The following is a 17,599-nucleotide window of genomic DNA, read 5'->3' as shown; positions in this document are numbered from 1 at the left end:
CATGACCACAGTGATGTCCAAGGGCAAAAAGCTTCTCAAGATGTAAACTGCTGAGATGTGAAAGCAGCACTTCCTTTCTTGGAGTCACTGAAGACTGGCATCATGCTGTGTTCCATGCAGAAATTAAAAAAGTTTCATTGTCCTGCATCACCACTGGTAGCACTGCAGTACTGCCATATACCCATGTCTCAAGGAATTCCCTGTGAAGACACCTCTTCAACTTCTGCACACATCCCTGCTTTTGGAGTGGTGCCAGACACAGTTCATGGAGTGGACCATAGAACCGCTGTTTGGAACAGACCCTATGATGTTCTTTTCCACATTTTACCCTACAAGTAGAGAAGTGGAGACAAATTAGGAAGTTGGTGGTACTTAGGCTCAGAGTGATGAGGGCCTGCATTAAGAGACTGCCGATGGGGATAAAAAGTGGGCTAGTGAGATTTACTGGAGTTGGGGATTCTAGTGCCTATATGGTGGTGAAGGTGAGGAAATCAATTTTTGGATCTGTTGGGTGAGATAACGGACAACACTTGAAGACAGATATTGAATGCATATGTGGGACATGTGGTTAGAAGAAAAGTTGAAACTAAAGATGATGATTTGGGAATTATCACCTTATGTGGCACTTAAAGCCAAGGAGAGTGTGCAAAGTGAAAATTGAGAGCTGAGGATACAGCCCTAAGAAAGAGAAGTCAATGAGGAGAAGGAGTTAGAGAGGTTGGAAGACAACTGGGAGAGAATGGTAGCACCAATGCCAAAGGAAGGAGTTTTGAGGAGGGAACTGGCATTTCTGTTAAGCACACCAAGTTCAGGTTAAAGATGGAAAAATTTTCTTTTGATTATGGCTACAATGAGTCATGGTGACTTTATTAGGAAAATACTTTCAATGAGGTAGTGGTTATAATAAATTTTTTAAAAGTAATCTTTACATCCAACATGGGGCTTGACCTTATCACCCTGAAATCAAGAGTCACGTATTCCACTGATTGAGCCAGCCAGGAGCCCACAATAATTGTTTTTATCGTAAAAAAGATTGTACATATTTTCCAGTTGGGCTAACTGAATAACTTAGAAGAGGTGAGCAAAATGCAGTGTTTACTGGAATTTTCCATGTTAAATGGTAAAAGGGAAACCATGAAAGAATAATAAGATAACTCATACATATAATTTCTAATCAGAAGGTTCAGTTTTATTCTCCAAGAAGTCTTTCATCAAAACTCCTAAGGGGTGTCTGGGTGGCTCAGTTTGTTAAGAGTCCAACTCTTTTTTTTTTTTTTTTTTGAGAGAGAAAGAGAGTGTGAATGGGGAGGGGCAGAGAGAGAGAAGGAGAGAGAGGATGCCAAGCAGGCTCTCCACTGTCAGTGCAGACCCCAACGTGGGGCTCGAACTCAGGAAACCATGAGATCACCACCTGAGCCAAAGTCAAGAGTCAGATGCTCAACTGACTGAGCCACCCAGATGCCCCTCCAACTCTTAATTTTGGTTCAGGTCATGATCTCAAGTTTCATGAGATTGAACCCCACATCAGGTTTTGCACTGACAGCATGGAGACTGCTTGGGATTCTCTCTCTCCTTCTTTCTCTGCTGCTCCCCCACACATTCTTTCTCTCTCTAAATAACATTAAAAAAAAAAAACTCCTAAAATATGGGAATGAGTTGATTATCCTCATTTCCTTTCCTTTCCTTTCCCTTTCCTTTTTCTTGAACTTCCTGGCAGAACTGGAACTAGAACTGGAAATTTTACATACCCACCTGATAGTTTTTTCAAACACATAGGTTCCTCTATTTTTAGGACTAGTGCACATAATTTTCACTGTGAAATATTCTGTTGGATTACCGTCTATTAATTACCCTCTCTGAGCTTCAGTGTTCTCATCTGTAACACAAGGATAACAATACCCATGTAGCAAGTTGTTGTGATTACATGAAATAATGTAGGAAAAGTAAAAGACATATTTTATTTTATTTATTTATTTTTTTTAAAGTTTATTTCTACTAGTTTCAGTTTTGGTGTTTAAATTTTTTTTTTTTTAACACTTATTTATTTTTGAGACAGAGAGAGACAGAGCATGAACAGGGGAGGGGCAGAGAGAGAGGGAGACACAGAATCGGAAACAGGCTCCAGGCTCTGAGCCATCAGCCCAGAGCCCGACGCGGGGCTCGAACTCACGGACCGTGAGATTGTGACCTGAGCTGAAGTCGGACGCTTAACCGACTGCGCCACCCAGGCGCCCCTAAAAGACATATTTTAAGTGTACAACACATGTTAATTACTATTTATAAAAGAATCTATTATTTGGGGGACTAATGAGATTTGTTTTTCTTTTTAAGGAAGAGATATTAAAAAGTTATATTTCAATCTCTATTTATCCATAAACTCCATGGATTTGCCAGTGCGCAAAGAAGTTATTTGCCGGGGATCTGATGATGTTTATTCTTTTTGCAGAGCTCTGAAGGGAGGTAAGCATTCGATTCATATTACTTTCAGAATAGAACATAATAGTTTGTGAGAATGTTCTGAATGTTAAATGCACTGAAAATGTGAAATTCCTTTCCTAATCATTTTTTTTATCCAAAGATTTTTACTTTAGCAGCTTAAACAACATTTTGTAATTATGTTACTGAATTATTATTAAGATGGTACTTATTTGAGTGTGTTAAAAGGTATACTAAATTTTTTACCTTGTTCAGATTAATATTGTACATTTATCCTTGGTTATGGATCCCTTTTTCTAAACATTACACTTACTATTTTTTATAGAAACTCACTAAACCACAGCCAAGGGAACAGGCTTGGTGGAATCAGCAGGGAAAGAAAAAAAGTACCTTTTAAGAATTTTATTAAAAAAAAGAAAAGAAACTCACTCGATTTTTTACAGTGGTTTCCTCAATATCTTCCCCTGCTTTTTTCTGCCCTGATAATATTCACAGAATAAGAAAATTTCAGAGTTCAGGACCTTAAAGGTCACTTACTGTAAATCAAGTAATTTTTAAACTAGTATTTTAAATAGCTTAAATGTTTATAAATATTATACTGTCACATTACCAAAAAATTGGAAAGTATAAAAAAAAGTCAGAGAATCTTATTTCCAAAGACATTTTGGAGTATTTCCTTCTGAGTTTTCAATGTATGTACATTGTTTATGTACTTATAAGTATGCTGCACTATAATCATTTCTTTTTCTTTTCTTTTTTTTTTTTTTCAACGTTTATTTATTTTTGGGACAGAGAGAGACAGAGCATGAACGGGGGAGGGGCAGAGAGAGAGGGAGACACAGAATTGGAAACAGGCTCCAGGCCCTGAGCCATCAGCCCAGAGCCTGACGCGGGGCTCGAACTCACGGACCGCGAGATCGTGACCTGGCTGAAGTCGGACGCTTAACCGACTGCGCCACCCAGGCGCCCCTCTTTTTCTTTTTTTTTAATTTAAAGATTTTATTTTTATTATTTTTATTTTTTTAATTAAAAAAAATTTTTTTTAACGTTTATTTATTTTTGAGACAGAGAGAGACAAAGCATGAATGGGGGAGGGTCAGAGAGAGGGAGACACAGAATCTGAAACAAGCTCCAGGCTCTGAGCTGTCAGCACAGATCCCGACGCGGGGCTCGAACTTACAGACCGAGAGATCATGACCTGAGCCGAAGTCAGCCGCTTAACCAACTGAGCCACCCAGGCGCCCCTAAAGATTTTATTTTTAAGTAATTTCTATACCCAATGTGGGGCTTGAATTTACAACCCAAAGATCAAGAGTTGCATGCTCTACTGACTGAGCCAGGCGGGCACCCCAATAATTTTCTTTTTATTTATTTTTTGTTAGAGAGAGTCGGGGGAGAGAGAGAGGGTCAGAGGGAGAGAGAAAGAACCTCGAGCAGGCTTCATGCTCAGCACTCATCACAGAGCCTGATGCAGGGCTCTATCCCACAACCCTGGGATCATGACTTGAGCCAAAAGCAAGAGTCAGACGCTTAACCAACTGACCCACCTAGGCGCCCCAATAATTTTCTTTTTAAAAGTTAATGTATTTCATTTTTTGACTAGGTAATTCATGTGGCTCAAAAATTGAAGTATAAACATTACATAGTGAAACATCTCCCTTAGTGGGTATGCTTTATTTAACCATTCTCCTATTGGACAATTAATTACTTTCCTTCTGACATTTTTACTATTATAAATAATATTGTAATAGATATATCTTTGTATATAATTTTTCTCATATTTTAGATTTGAATATGTTTGCAGGGGTTACATATAACTGCCAGGGAAATATCCAAGCTTAATTGGGTTGACTGTATTTGTGGTTTTGTTTACATAAGGCCAAATCGCTTTTCTAAAGGAATCTACCCTTTTATACATTATGTCACCATCAACATGTATGTATTTTAATCTCTTTAGTTTAATCTCAGCTCTTGTTGATAGTGGGCATTATCATTTTTAAAAAAAGAAGTTTTAAAACAACTATTAGGTTTAAAAAAAACCTAATTGTTTTATTAACATTTAAAAATTACTATTGCAGTTGCATATTTTCTTATATAATTAATTACCATTAACTTGTACCCTCTCTTGTTTAAAAAAAAAAAGAGATAGTTTACATGAATATATTAAATTTAGCAACATAGCATAAATTAGATATAGATGGGACAAAAACTGGAAAATAATGGCTGGGAATGAATGGAATGAGAGTAGCATAAAAATTCATAACAGGCTTATAACGGCTCTAACATCAACATCAATTTGATCTTGTGTTTCCTAGCATTCACTAAGAAAATTGCTTCTAAGTCATTAGTTTTTTTGCTATGCAAGTGAAACTTCAAGATACGTCTTCCAGTTGACCATCTCTCCACAGCTCTGACTTGTCTGCCACCCCCAAATCATATGCAAATAATGGAGTTGGCATTGCTTATATGTCTGGGCTCAGAGTTGGAAAGATCTGAGGCTCTGTCCCAGCTTTTCCATCTACCAGCAATGTGAGCTTGTGTGTGTGATTTAGCCTCTATCAGCCTCATTTTCCTTACCTGTAAAATGGGGACTGTGAAACCTATGTACATGGTTTTAAGGCTATAATTAGAAAATGTATATAAAAAGGTTAGTGCAGTACTTAGAATAAGAATTCAAGAATTATAGTTGTCGAATAATAGATATTGGTATGGGTATTAGGAGTCGTTTTGTTCCTGATTTTACAGTCTTGTCATTTTTACAAGTGAGGGAACTGATGCCTGCAGTGGTTCAGGAACGTGTCCTTCGCCATTTGGAGAGCTAGTAACAGAGTAGCCTCATGACTCTTAAGGCCCAGTCTTCCAGTGTACCATGCTTTCTCTTGGGAAAAAAACAAAAAACAAACAAAAACCCTTTTGGCAGATTACTTTTTTTTAAAGCAACTGTTTCACAATCCCACCTAATCTCTGATAGATTATGTTGACATTTTATCTGAGTTTTCAAAGTTTCACTTTCTGGAGATCTAAAATGTGTCAGACTCAACCCAGTCTGCTGGCTTTTCCTTCCCTCCTGCATTTCCTTCCACAAACATCTGTTGAACCTAATTTGAGCAAGTCATGATTTAGGCTCCGGCGATCCAAAGTTGAATGATAGGGTCCTTCCTCAGAAGGTCCCTCTTTCTGGGAAAGACAGTCCTGGACAAAAATTAAAATAAAATGTCATAAATGCTGATAGAATTATATGCTCCTAGTTTAACTAGATAGTTACCAATTTACTATGACAGAACTCAGATAAGGTTTCAGAGAGTATTTTAGTAAAGTCTTGAATCTGAGAACATCAGAGAGGAGGAGGAAGGACATTCCTTGGAGAAGAAACAGCATATGCAAATACATATAACCCTGAAAGAATATGCTTTATTTGGAGAGTAGTTTTTTGTAGCTGGAGCAGAATGTGCTGTAGGGAATTGCTGGAGATGAGCCTAGGAAAGGGGACAGGAGCGAGCATGTAAGTCATGCACAAGATATTGGCTTGCATCTTGTCATCAGTGGGTAGGGATGACCCACTGAGATTTTCAGTTTTGCAGATAACTAGTGTCCATATGGAAGGAGGTGGGGGTTGGCTGAGGTAGGAAGCTGGGGCGGAAGGAAGTGTAGCCAGGAGACTATGTGAGAGACCACAAGGGCTGGACAAAGATGGCGGCCTGGGAACAGAGGGGAGGTGAAGAAAGAGGGCATATTTGGAGACAGAACTGGCAGGACATTCTGACTGATTTGATGTGGCAGGCAAAGTTTAGGTAAAATCAAGGGCTGGTGGAGGGCCAGTGACTGGGATTAGTGGAAGTGCCATTATCTGAAATGATGTGTGCAGAAGGGGCAGATTTTTAAAGAGAAAGCAATGAGTTCTGGTTTAGGCATATTGAGCTCAAGGTAATTTTGGAACATTTAAGTAAACATGTCCATCTGGTAGCTGAGTATATGGGCTCAGAGCTCAGGACATTCTGATTTAAGAAGCATTGATGCTATCAAGACCCTTGAAAATTTGGGAATCAAATTAGTAAGTACCATACATATCTACTTTTAAAATAGTTTTCCTTTTGGTATTTGTTACAAAAGTCATATATTTTTAGGATATGATATTTAGAAAATATAGGCAAGCAAAAATAAAATGAAAATTACCCACAGTATTACCACATCTTACACACACACACACACACACACACACACCCTTGTTTCTTTTTAAAAACACATTTGAAAATAAATAAGTGGCTATTCCAAAGGCATCTTAAACTTAATTATCCATTAGACCTGTTTCCAGGGTTTTGCTTCAGTGGCTGTAACAAAATACCAAAAACTGGATGGCTTAGAACAACTGATATTTATTATCTGATTGTCTGGAAGCTAGAAGTCCAAAATCAAAGTATTGGCAGGGCTTTGCTCCCTCCGAGGGCGTGAGGGAAGGATCTGTTCCAGGCCTCTCTCCTAGCTTCTAAAGGCCCCAGGCGATTCCTGCCTTGTAGATGGCCATGTTCTTCCTGTGCCATTTCATAGTCTTCTCTCTATGCATTTCTGTCTCTGTGTCTAAATTTGCCCTTTGTATAAGGACACAGTCAGATTAGAGACCACTTCATCTTGACCATCTGCAAAGGCTCTATTTCCAAATAAGGCCATGTTCACAGGCACTCAGGGTTAGGACTTCAACATCTTTTTGAGGGACACGATTCAACTAATAAAACACCATCTGAGGCTTGGGTCCTACATTCTACATGGTGGGTAGGAAAAGTGTGCTGGACCACAAGTGAGCTGCATGGGAAGTGTAGAGAGGGGCCTAAACAGGGGCTCTGTCTTCCTTTCCTCTGGCCCTGCCTTGGTTCTCTCCTGGCTTCTTGAATGTGGGCAGAAGCTTCAAGCTAACTTCCCATAAGAATAGAATGTGATCTATGAGCAAACTATGAGCTTTCTAGGAGAGACAAAACAATTGAAAAAGAAGACTACTGTACAGAAGAGGTTAGTGCCCCTTCTTCCCACCTGACCTGGTAAACATTTGGGCAGTCTCCTCAGATAGAAATCTCAGAGTTACTCTTGATTTCTTTCTCAAATTCTCAAGTCTCATCCATCTCCTTACCTTCCTCTCTCACACAAAGTTTTCAGGATTGGCTTCACAGCCAGGGCCTCATACTTAGAAGGGCTTCACATTTGGAGTTTAATATTCTCTGATCATAGACTTGAGATTCTTATTAATTTTATCTTTAAGTGTGTATTTTATAAGTGAAGTCTGATGGGACAGTGGGGCATGCGTGCAGTTCCCCTAGATGGGTTCTTGGCTCCCAGCTGCCCACTCCTCTGCTGGCACCCTGGACCCTGCTTGGGACCCCCTCCCAGCTACAGCCAGTGACCCCTGCTGCCCTCTATCGCTGGTGAGGGCCTGTATGCAGGGAGGGTCAGGATCAGGTGCAGGTGCCCTGCAGTGTCTGAAGTGCAATGTGGCCATGACCCACCCCACCTGGACTGGCAGCACCATGGGTGCATGGGTTTTCCAACCATCACTGGGTTGCCTCCCCACCAACAGGTAGCTCCTGGAGGTATTACATGGAAGTTGCAAAACGCTTGAAGGTAACTCATGTGACAGTGGGCCTTTGGGAAGGAAAGAGGCCTAATTTGTCTTCTTTGCCCCAAACTGAGGCATGGGGCACCTGGCAGCACAGGGGAGGGAGGCCCCCATCAGGCAGCTCTCAGGCCCATGCTCACATAAGTGCCCCACTCATGGAGCAGCCCCCTGGGTGTCCCTGAGCTTCTATACTCACCTTTCACTCTGAGCCAAGAGACCATTCCCTTGGATCATTCCATGCCTGGCCATATCTTCTCTTCCTTCTTTCAAATGTCCGATGTCAAGCTTGTGCTAGTTTTCTCTGGTCAGCTTGAAGCACCTTCTGGGGATGAGCCACCAAATACAAACTGTGTAATTCCAGTGATTCTGCCTCAGAGTTAAAAGCTCTGATGCTTGTATTTAAAACTGTCATTGTGCAGGGATGCCTGGGTGGCTCAGTCAGTTGGGCGTCTGACTTTGGCTCAGGTCGTGATCTCATGGTCCGTGAGTTTGAGCCCCGTGTCGGGCTCTGTGCTGACATCTCAGAGCCTGGAACCTGCTTTGGATTCTGTGTCTCTCTCTGTCTCTTTGCCCCTCCCCCACTCACAGTCTCTCTTGAAAAGTAAATAAACATTAAAAAAAAAAAACCCTGTCATTGTGCAATTTAAGATGAATGATAATTTAAAATTTTGTTTTACTTCAAATGAGATTAAATAACAAATAAAAAATATCATGGCAAGTCTAGAGAGAGACTGTAGAGGAAAAGAAAAAGCTTTATATTTCAGTACTTTTCATAGGATGTCTCTCCTGCCTTTTGAATAAGAGGCCCCCATTTTCATTTTGCACTGGGCTTTGTAAATTTTATAGCTGTTCCTGAAGCCAGGTACCCAGGGACCAGGTACTAGCAGTTGGAGATGCAGAAGTGACCAAAGCAAAGCCCCTGTCCTCATGGAGCTCATGAACTAGTAAACGAGATCATTACTAAGTCATGAAATAAGACAAAAATGAAATAAGATTCAGTTTCTGATAAGTGCTCTCAAGGAGAGCAGCAGGCTAATGAGATAGATCATAATGGGGGAGGGCACCTGAGTTGGTGGTCATGGAAGGCATTTACCTCTTCTCTTCACTACTGTCACCACCTCCTGGCCTCTAACTGGTCTCCCTGACTCTTAGTGCCACCCTTAAATTCATGTGTGATATGGTCATGTGACCCACCTTTCTAAATAAAATCTGATCATTTCACACTCTTGGCTGTTCTTTCATTGCCTCCATTCTCTTAAATGGGGAACCTGAGTCCGTTTTTGCTTACTTCTTAGCACAAGATGTAGTTCTTAGCACTCCTGCTTCTCTTTTGCTTTAATAACGCTGAGCCTCTTGCAGATGTATGCATTAGTCATACTGATTTTCACTTTCCTGCCTTTGCTCCTTTTTTTCCTGCCACCTGGAAAATCCTTCTTGTCCTTCCTTCTCATCCTTTATGACAATTCAACCCACTTTTCTAGATTCCCTTCCCACCAGCATCTTTTGAATAACAGTCATTATCATATCAATGATAATATTAATGGCATCATTGTTATTCACAAGATGCCATGGAAAGAGGGTCTAGAAAGGAGAAGAAATAACATTTAATGTTATAATAACTAAGATTTTACTGTTAGTAACATTTAATGAGTGCTACATTCCAAGCATTGTTGAGCACTAACATGTATTAACTCATATAGCCTTCATGATCCTCCTAAAAGGTAGGTGTTACTATCCATTGCCATTTTACTGAAGCACAGAGAAGTTAAGTGACTTGCCCAAGGCTACACTCCAAGTAAGTAGGAGAGCTGGGATTCAGATCTGGAACTATCACTCTTACCAAAATGCTATATTCCCTTAATCCTTACTGCATCTTTTCATTGCATTGTATTGGAATGGCTTCTTTGCATGCCTATATCCCCAGTAGACTTTAACTCTTGCCCCTTGTCTCCTCAATCCCTGGTATATAGTAGCTTTCAATAAATACTTGTTGAACTATTACATTTGAATTGGATTGGTCTTGAATGAAAAATCAGAATATCATGAAGACATGATCACTTTACTAGGCTCAAGAAATAACATCTCCGTGTGCTAACACCCCTAATAAGGATATACCCTTGTGAGAAGTGAGATGATTCATTTTCAGAAATGCTAAATAAAAGCTGTGCTGTCTAGTTAACAGTAGGTTTACAACCTGTTGGAAATATGTACAAAGCCCTCCCCATCACACAATGTAGTCCCAAACCCTTAGACATTTCACTTCCTGGTTCTTCTTCCTCTCTTCATTTCCTGGGCTTATTTTTCACAGGCTTTGCAATGACCAGGTGCCAAAGAACTGAAGTCTCTGAATTACCTCAAGGAATATACATTTGTTCCACTCAGACTACTTTTTGGCCTTACATGGGTATAGGCAACTTCCAGGCAAGGCTGTAACCTCTGTAGTCCTCAGCCAATGAGGAATCAGGGGAGGGACTTGCATGCTAGGAGATAAATTGTCTGTTGTAACTGCCCCAAGTGTGCCTGTCCATCAGATACCTGCTCTTTCAAGAATGTTGATTAAAGCCTCGCTTCATTGTGCTCCAAGTCTCCGTGTCCCTCCTTTGATTGGGGCAGTGGGATTATTTCTCACATCCAGAAGCAAATAGATGGTTTTTTGTGAAAGTAGACATAATCTATTCATTTGCTATTAAGGATTTTCTTTGGCTAGTTAGGAGAACAAGAATGGTTATAGTTTGCATTTGACTATTTATATTACTTTAAAAGATATTTTTGGCCACTATTGCTTTTGTTAGAGATTCAAAACATTTCTACTTTTCTATCCTTACCCTGTAAATTCACTCCTTTGGTGTTTCTGAGTGGGAGAGTAGAGTATGTTTTTTCCTGCACTTCTGACTCTGTCCACAACTTCTGCAGGGCCAGGTCCATGGCTGTGCATTTCAGCAGTGACTACTTAGGCTTCTCAGTGGTGGGATTGGAAGGAGATTTGGTTTCCTGGCTGCCTCCCAACTCTCTCCTCCACCTTTATAAAGATCTATTTTACTCTGTTGAAGGAGTAGCAGTATTAAATATGCACACATGTAATTTGGGATGAAGCATATTAGCACTGGCTTATTCATTCATTCACTATTGAGACAAGTAGGCCTTAAAATTTTGTATCCCCTAAGGGATGAAATATAGGCTGATACTGAGAGATGCTTGGGGTGGCGAGGAAGCCATAGGAGACCCATAGCCGGGGTAGGAAGTTTGTTACTTCTCTACAATTCGCTTGGGACTGCTGCTGCCAGTAGCAGCATAAAAGGTACACTCCATACTATATTAAAACAAAATCACCCGATGACGACCAATATAATTTTTTGTATTCTGTATTTTGTTTGTAGAGACTGTGAATACAACAGTAGGCTTCTCCTTCAGGGGAATACGATTTTCTAAGGTATTGTTCAAGAGTCATTTTGTACTTTCTTAATCTTTTGCAGTAACAGATGTGTTAAGAATTTGAAACAAGCCATTCACAACTTCAAAAATAGCTATTCAACCTTAAGGTGTTTAAGATTTTGGTTTTTGCTTTTATTTAGTTTGGGGTGTTTTGCTATTTCTTCTTTCTGTAGAATATGGAAATATGGAAAAGTAACACACAAAAAAGCTCTTTTTCACTTCATTTTTTTCCTCTAACATCCATGGCTAAAAGTAATGCAAATGCTCATAATTAATATGTTGAATATCTTTGGGTAAAAGCACTGAATGACCGCCATGTATAACTCAGTAACTGACCCCATGAATAGTAATGATGTAATTTTAGATATTTGCATTAGATGCCTGGCAAAGAAATTTTGGATATGTTTCACTTTGGGTACCTATCTTATTTATTTATTTATTTATTTATTTATTTATTGAAAGTTTATTTTTTGAGAGAAAGCAAGTGTGAGACGGGGAGGAGCAGAGAGAGAGAGAGAGTGAGAGAGACACAGAGAGAGAGAACGCCAAGCAGGCTCTGCACTGTCAGCCCAGAGCTTGACGCGGGGCCCAGAAGCTTAACAGACTGAGCCCTCCGGGCACCCTTGGGTGACTATTTTAAAATAGTCATTTAAAATGCATATCCTTACCTATTTTTCTAAGGATATTGTATGTTTGAAAATCTCACAGACTAGTTTCAAAAAACTGTTAAAAAAAATATCCCCTTATAATATCCCTTTATAGTTGGGAAATAAATAGGTTTCTGCTCACTGGATTCAAAAGGCATACAAAATTTCGTCTCATTAGGAAACTGAGAAAATGATAACCAATTTAATTTAAATGGCTTCCTCCTAATAAGACAAAATTCTTATAAAAGTCTTATAAAATAGAGGCATCTAACATTTTATTTACTTGTATTTCTTATTCCTCATTTTAGGGACGATACAGATGTGTTGCAGAAGCCATCACTGGAAATACTGAAGAAATGCTCTTTTGTCTGAATTTTACTGTCATACATGACCCTAATTTCAATTAGAATAAATGGAGTATATTTTTATTTTTCAAAAGTCTTATTGCTGACTTAAATTTTTTTTCCCCACAGTGTATTAGTGTGCTAAGGCTGCCGTAACAAATAGCAAAGATGGGGGGGGGCCTGAACAATTAGAAATTTGTTTTCTCACAGTTCTGGAGGCTAGAAATCAGAGATAAAAGTGTGGATGAGTTTGGTTCCTTCTAGAGCCTCTCCCTTTAGTTTGTAGATGACTGCCTTTCCTATGTCTTCACATGGTCTTCCCCCTGTGTGTGTGTCCTCATCTCTTCTTACAAGGACACCAGTCACATTGGTTTAGGGCCCGCCCTACTGACCTTAGTTACCTCTTTAAAGATGCTACCTACAAATCCAGTCACATTCCGAGGCACTGGGGGTTAGGGCTTTAAGCATATGAATTTTGGAGAGACAAAATTCAGCCCATAACACATAGGCAGTAAAATTTTTTGAACTGGTTGACTTCTCTCCATTTCCTGCCTCTCTACTCTGGGGCAAGTTACCAGCATTGCTTCCCTGGACTACTCTGCTGCCTCCTGACTGATCTTCCTGTACTTGGTCAGGCCTTTGATGAAGTATTCTCCATAAGGATTGTTTCAATAATACTGTCAAAATACAGGTCCATTCATGTCACCACAATGCAAATAGAACAAAATGAAGCAAAACCAAACAAGATCCTTCCTGTGGCTTCTGATTCCTTTTAGGATAAAGTTGGAATCTTTTGGAAAGCCTGCCAGGCCTTGCCCACCCTTTCCCTTTCTAGCCCCTATTCCCACCACTCTCCCCTTGCTCTCTGTGTTCCAGAATGTGCCACATTTCTCCCTCTAGAACCTTCAGCCATTGTTTCCTGTCTTGACTCCACTCCTCCACTCCATTCTGCCCTCACCCTTTCACCTCTGTAATGAGTGTGGATCCTTCTTGGTCAGGTACTACTTTCTCAGGGAATCATCAATAGGTAGTATGGAGTGCAACTCTTATACTTTTGATGCTGAAAAGAGGCAATCCTGAGCAAAAGATGATAGAGGAGATGATGTGAACTAATCTATGCTGGATATTTTTTGAAAGCAGAGACAATGGCAAAAATACTTTTGTTGATGGGTTGGATGTAGAATATGAGACAGAGAGAGGATGTCTCGAGCCTTTTTGCTTGAGCAGATAGAAGGATGGAGTTGCCATTACTTGAGATGGGAAAGTCAAGGGGGAAAAGGTTTATTGGGAAAAATCAGGAAGTTGCATTTGCACATGTTGAGATATCTATTAGAAATACAGGTGGAGACTTTGAAAAGGCAGGTAATATAGGAGTCTGAAGTTCAGAAGAGAGTTCTGGACTGGAGGTGAACATTTGGAAGTTGCTAACATATGGAAAGAATAAGTGTAGGTGGATAAAATAACAGATTCAAGGACAGAGCCCTGGAGTACTCTGTCATCAAGGCATTGGGGGTGAGGAGGAGGCAGCAAAAGAGGAGTATCATGGGGGTAGAGGGATCATGAGGGTAGAGGGAAAATCTGGAATGTTGGTCTATGAAAAGCCAGTTTCAACTGTTTTCCTCTGCTGATAGGTTAAATAAGATGAAGACTGAGTGTTGATTTAGCAATGTGGAGGTCATTTGTGATTTGATAATGTTACCAATAGAGAGCCCTCTAAATTTAGTAGGCATCAGTTCCAATGTGCACCACTCCAATATAGAGCTCATATATTAAGCTCTCTGAGAAGCCTGGTGGAATCCCCTAAGGTATGCAGGTCCTTACTTAGTTCAATTTCCCTCCCTCTTTAAGGGGAAGGGTTTGGGGAGGCAGCTCACAGGAAAGCTTTCTCCAAAAGCACCCTCCACAGATCTTCTCCTTAAAGATCTTCCCTTGGATTAAATGGTCTCTTGACCTTTTTATTTACTTGATGCAAATACATTTTACTACTTGTTGTAAACACTTTATATACTTTTATGTAGTTGGTATCTGATAACTCATTCCACATCTCTTGAATTCTTGAGGGGCTTAAGAGTTGTGAATGGGCTACAGACATTTCCCGTTCCCTGATTTTGTTCTGGTGCATGCCACATCCCTAGCTCTAGGAAAGGATCCTGACTTGCTAGATCAGCCAGTGTGAGGTATTCCCCAGAGGATTATTATTGGTTCATATTGGATGCATGTCTGATGTTGGCTTAATCAGACTACAGTGAAGGACTAAAATGTCTTGGTTGTCTCACTGGATGAAAACAAAGAGGGATGTGGCCTCTTTTCTGCTGCCAGTCATGTGATGACTATAAGGGGAAACTGGCCTTGGGATGAAGCTGATGCTATGGACAGAAGGATGGGGATTTAGAAACAAACTGAAGGCCGCCTGGTGGCTCAGTCAGGTGAGTATCTGACTTCAGATCAGGTCATGATCTCACGGTTCTTGAGTTCAAGCTCCACATAGGGTTTGCTGGTGTCAGTGCAGAGCTTGCTTTGGATCCTCTTTGCCCTTTCCTCGCTCTCGCTCTCTCTCTCTCCTAAAAATAAACATTTAAGAACCTGAAATTTTGCAGACACTGTTGAGTCATTGAATCAACTAAGCCCGGACCTTGCCCTATATCTGGACTTCTCTGTTACTGGTTTGGTGAATTGGAGTCAGGATTCTCTTACTTGCAGTTAAAAACATTCTAGGTGATTTACAGTTACCTTGTCTACCACATCTCAGAAGTCAGGCTAATTTCCAGTTCTGGCCCTCTATTTCCTGCTGACTTTTTCCATTGCTTTTAACCCATCCTTTGCTGATGCTTATGGGGCCAACTTATCTATTAGGCACAGTGGGCACAGTACTTACATTTATAAATATATATATTTGTGCAGGATGGGACCCATGAAAGTCATAAGGTGGCCCTGGGTGCTTGGCTACTACATACTCTGTTTTTTGCTAATATTACCAGGTTGCTAGGTGAATTGATTTCTTCAATATCTATGGAATGCCTACTGTTTTTTAGGCACTATGCAAGGCCTTGAGGATACAGAGGCGCACAAAACAAGAACAGTTCTTTCCTTCACAGAGTTTTTGACCTGTAGGAAAATCAAACAAAACAAATGATTATTGGAAAATATGATGAGGGTTAAGTATGGAGTGATGAGGTAAGAGACATCATCTACGGGATCAGAAAAGGCCCCCTAGAGGCAGTGACATTAGGGTGAGTGTTGGAGGATGAGTATGGAATTAATTAAACAAAGTACATTCCAGCTGTAGAGAAGAGCAGGTGACAAATTCAGAAGTGAGAGAGATACAGCACATTTAAGATGTTGAAAACATCTAGTAGTGATATTAGGTATCGGTTATTGATGCTAAACATGTCAGGTGGTGGGTGCTTTTCTAGGCATTTTGCATGTCAAGAATTTAAGCAAGAAATACTATTATTATCCCCATTTTATAGATAAGGAAGATGGAGAAGATGAAGTATAGAAAATAAAAGTAACTTATTCAAGTTCATATATGTAGCAAGTGGCAGAGCTGGGGTTGGATCCTGACAGTCAGTCTCCAGGCTTAGATTTCTCATCTTCTTTCCAGATACAGATGGAAGGCAGAAGATAAGACAGTTGTTGGAGGTGAGGCAGGGAAGAGCGCTGCATTGCTGGATAGTCCTATTCCTGAAATCCAGCCTCTGAGTATGAGCCCTGCTTCTTCTTGACCTCCATGTTCATGTCACCACATCCACCACACCCTCTCTTCTTGGACCCTGCAGTTGCCTTCTTAATGATGTCTACTCTTCTATTTGCTTCTCATTCCCTAGACCCTCCATTGGCCTATGTAATCATCCTTAGAATGAAATCTCTCAATCTGGCCCGTTAGATCTGACACCATCTAGTCCCAAAAGACCATCTTTCAATTTCATGACATTTCTCTTGGCATCTTTCATTTGGTTCCAACCACATGGTCTCTTTTCTCTTCCCTCAATATGTTTAGTACATTCTTATCTCAGACCCTTGCAGTCATCCTTCCTTGAACATGGAACGTACATCTTCCAGATATTTGCATAACTTATTCCTTTTTTCATTCAAGTTTCTGCTCAAATACAACCTCCTCAGAATGTCCTTCTCTGAGAGTTTATATAAAATAGAACTATTACTTTCTGTCACCTTCTCTAGTTTATATATCTATTTATTTGTTTATTTTTGAATCCCCTCACTAAAATGTACTCCCTGGGGGAAGGGACTTTGTTTTGTTTATTGTTCTATGCCTGGGGATTATATCACCCAATAAAGCATTAGCATTTCTACCTTGCCTCGGGCTCTGTTTCCTAGGCTAAGACAAACACAAAAGTTGTCAGAGAGGAGGCACCATCTTTCAAGCTCTATGAAAGTCACATGCAAAGATTGGTAGTTAAAAGCCAGGAGCCTGACTCTCTGATACTGTCATTGACTTGGATGCCATTCCAGCTCCAGACTGCCTACCCCTGTCTTCTGGTTTTGAGGGGAATATATACTTCTGTTTCGTTAAGCTGCCTTAGGTGGATTCCTCTCACATGCAGCCAAGTACAGTCCTAACAAATACAACCACTGCTTATTATAGGGGAAAAGGAGAAGAATTCAAAGATAACTCTGAGATTTCTGAAGAGGAAGGATCATGGTGCCACAAACATAAATAGGACAATCTGAAGGAGGAGCTAACTTTAAAGGAATAGTGAAGGATTTTATGATATACAAGCCTCTCTTATCTGTAGTTTAGCTTTCCATGGTTTCAGTTCCTCACAGTCAAATATGGTCCAGAAGCAGATGATCACCCTCCTGGCCCAGTAGCCTACTGCTACATTATGATGTCTCAGTCATTCCCCTCACTTCTTCTCACCACATAGGCATTTTGTCATCACACATCATCATAAGAAGAAGGGTGAGTACAGTACGATACAATATTTGAGAAAGAGAGAGAGACCACATATGCATAGCTTTTATCACAGTGTATTGTTATATTTTATTATTAGTTTTTGTTGTTAATCTCTTACTGTGCCTAAGTTGTAAATTTAACTTTATCATAGGTATGTATGTGTAGGAAAATACATAGTATATGTAGGGTTTGATACTATCTACTGTTTCTGGTGTCCATT

At 40.1% G+C, this 17,599-nt stretch overlaps 1 protein-coding gene across 4 annotated transcripts in view; it reads left to right on the top strand.

Annotated features, from left to right (window-relative positions):
- LY96 (lymphocyte antigen 96) overlaps positions 1 to 12,555 on the top strand; it is a 28,637-nt gene extending 16,082 nt beyond the window's left edge. The window contains exons 3-5 of one of the 4 annotated variants that reach the window (XM_030304555.1): positions 2,395 to 2,460; positions 11,416 to 11,468; positions 12,426 to 12,555. In XM_030304555.1, coding sequence (XP_030160415.1) covers positions 2,395 to 2,460; positions 11,416 to 11,468; positions 12,426 to 12,524 — 218 coding nt within the window. In that variant the 3' untranslated portion in view covers positions 12,525 to 12,555. The other 3 variants (XM_030304553.1, XM_030304556.1, XM_030304554.1) reach the window with 3 other exon arrangements.
- The last annotated feature ends 5,044 nt before the right edge of the window (positions 12,556 to 17,599 follow it).

This window comes from Lynx canadensis, chromosome F2 (genome assembly GCF_007474595.2).
Source record: "Lynx canadensis isolate LIC74 chromosome F2, mLynCan4.pri.v2, whole genome shotgun sequence".
NCBI lineage: Eukaryota > Metazoa > Chordata > Mammalia > Carnivora > Felidae > Lynx > Lynx canadensis.
Note: the sequence above shows the minus strand (reverse complement) of the source record. Positions and strands in the feature narration are given on the sequence as shown.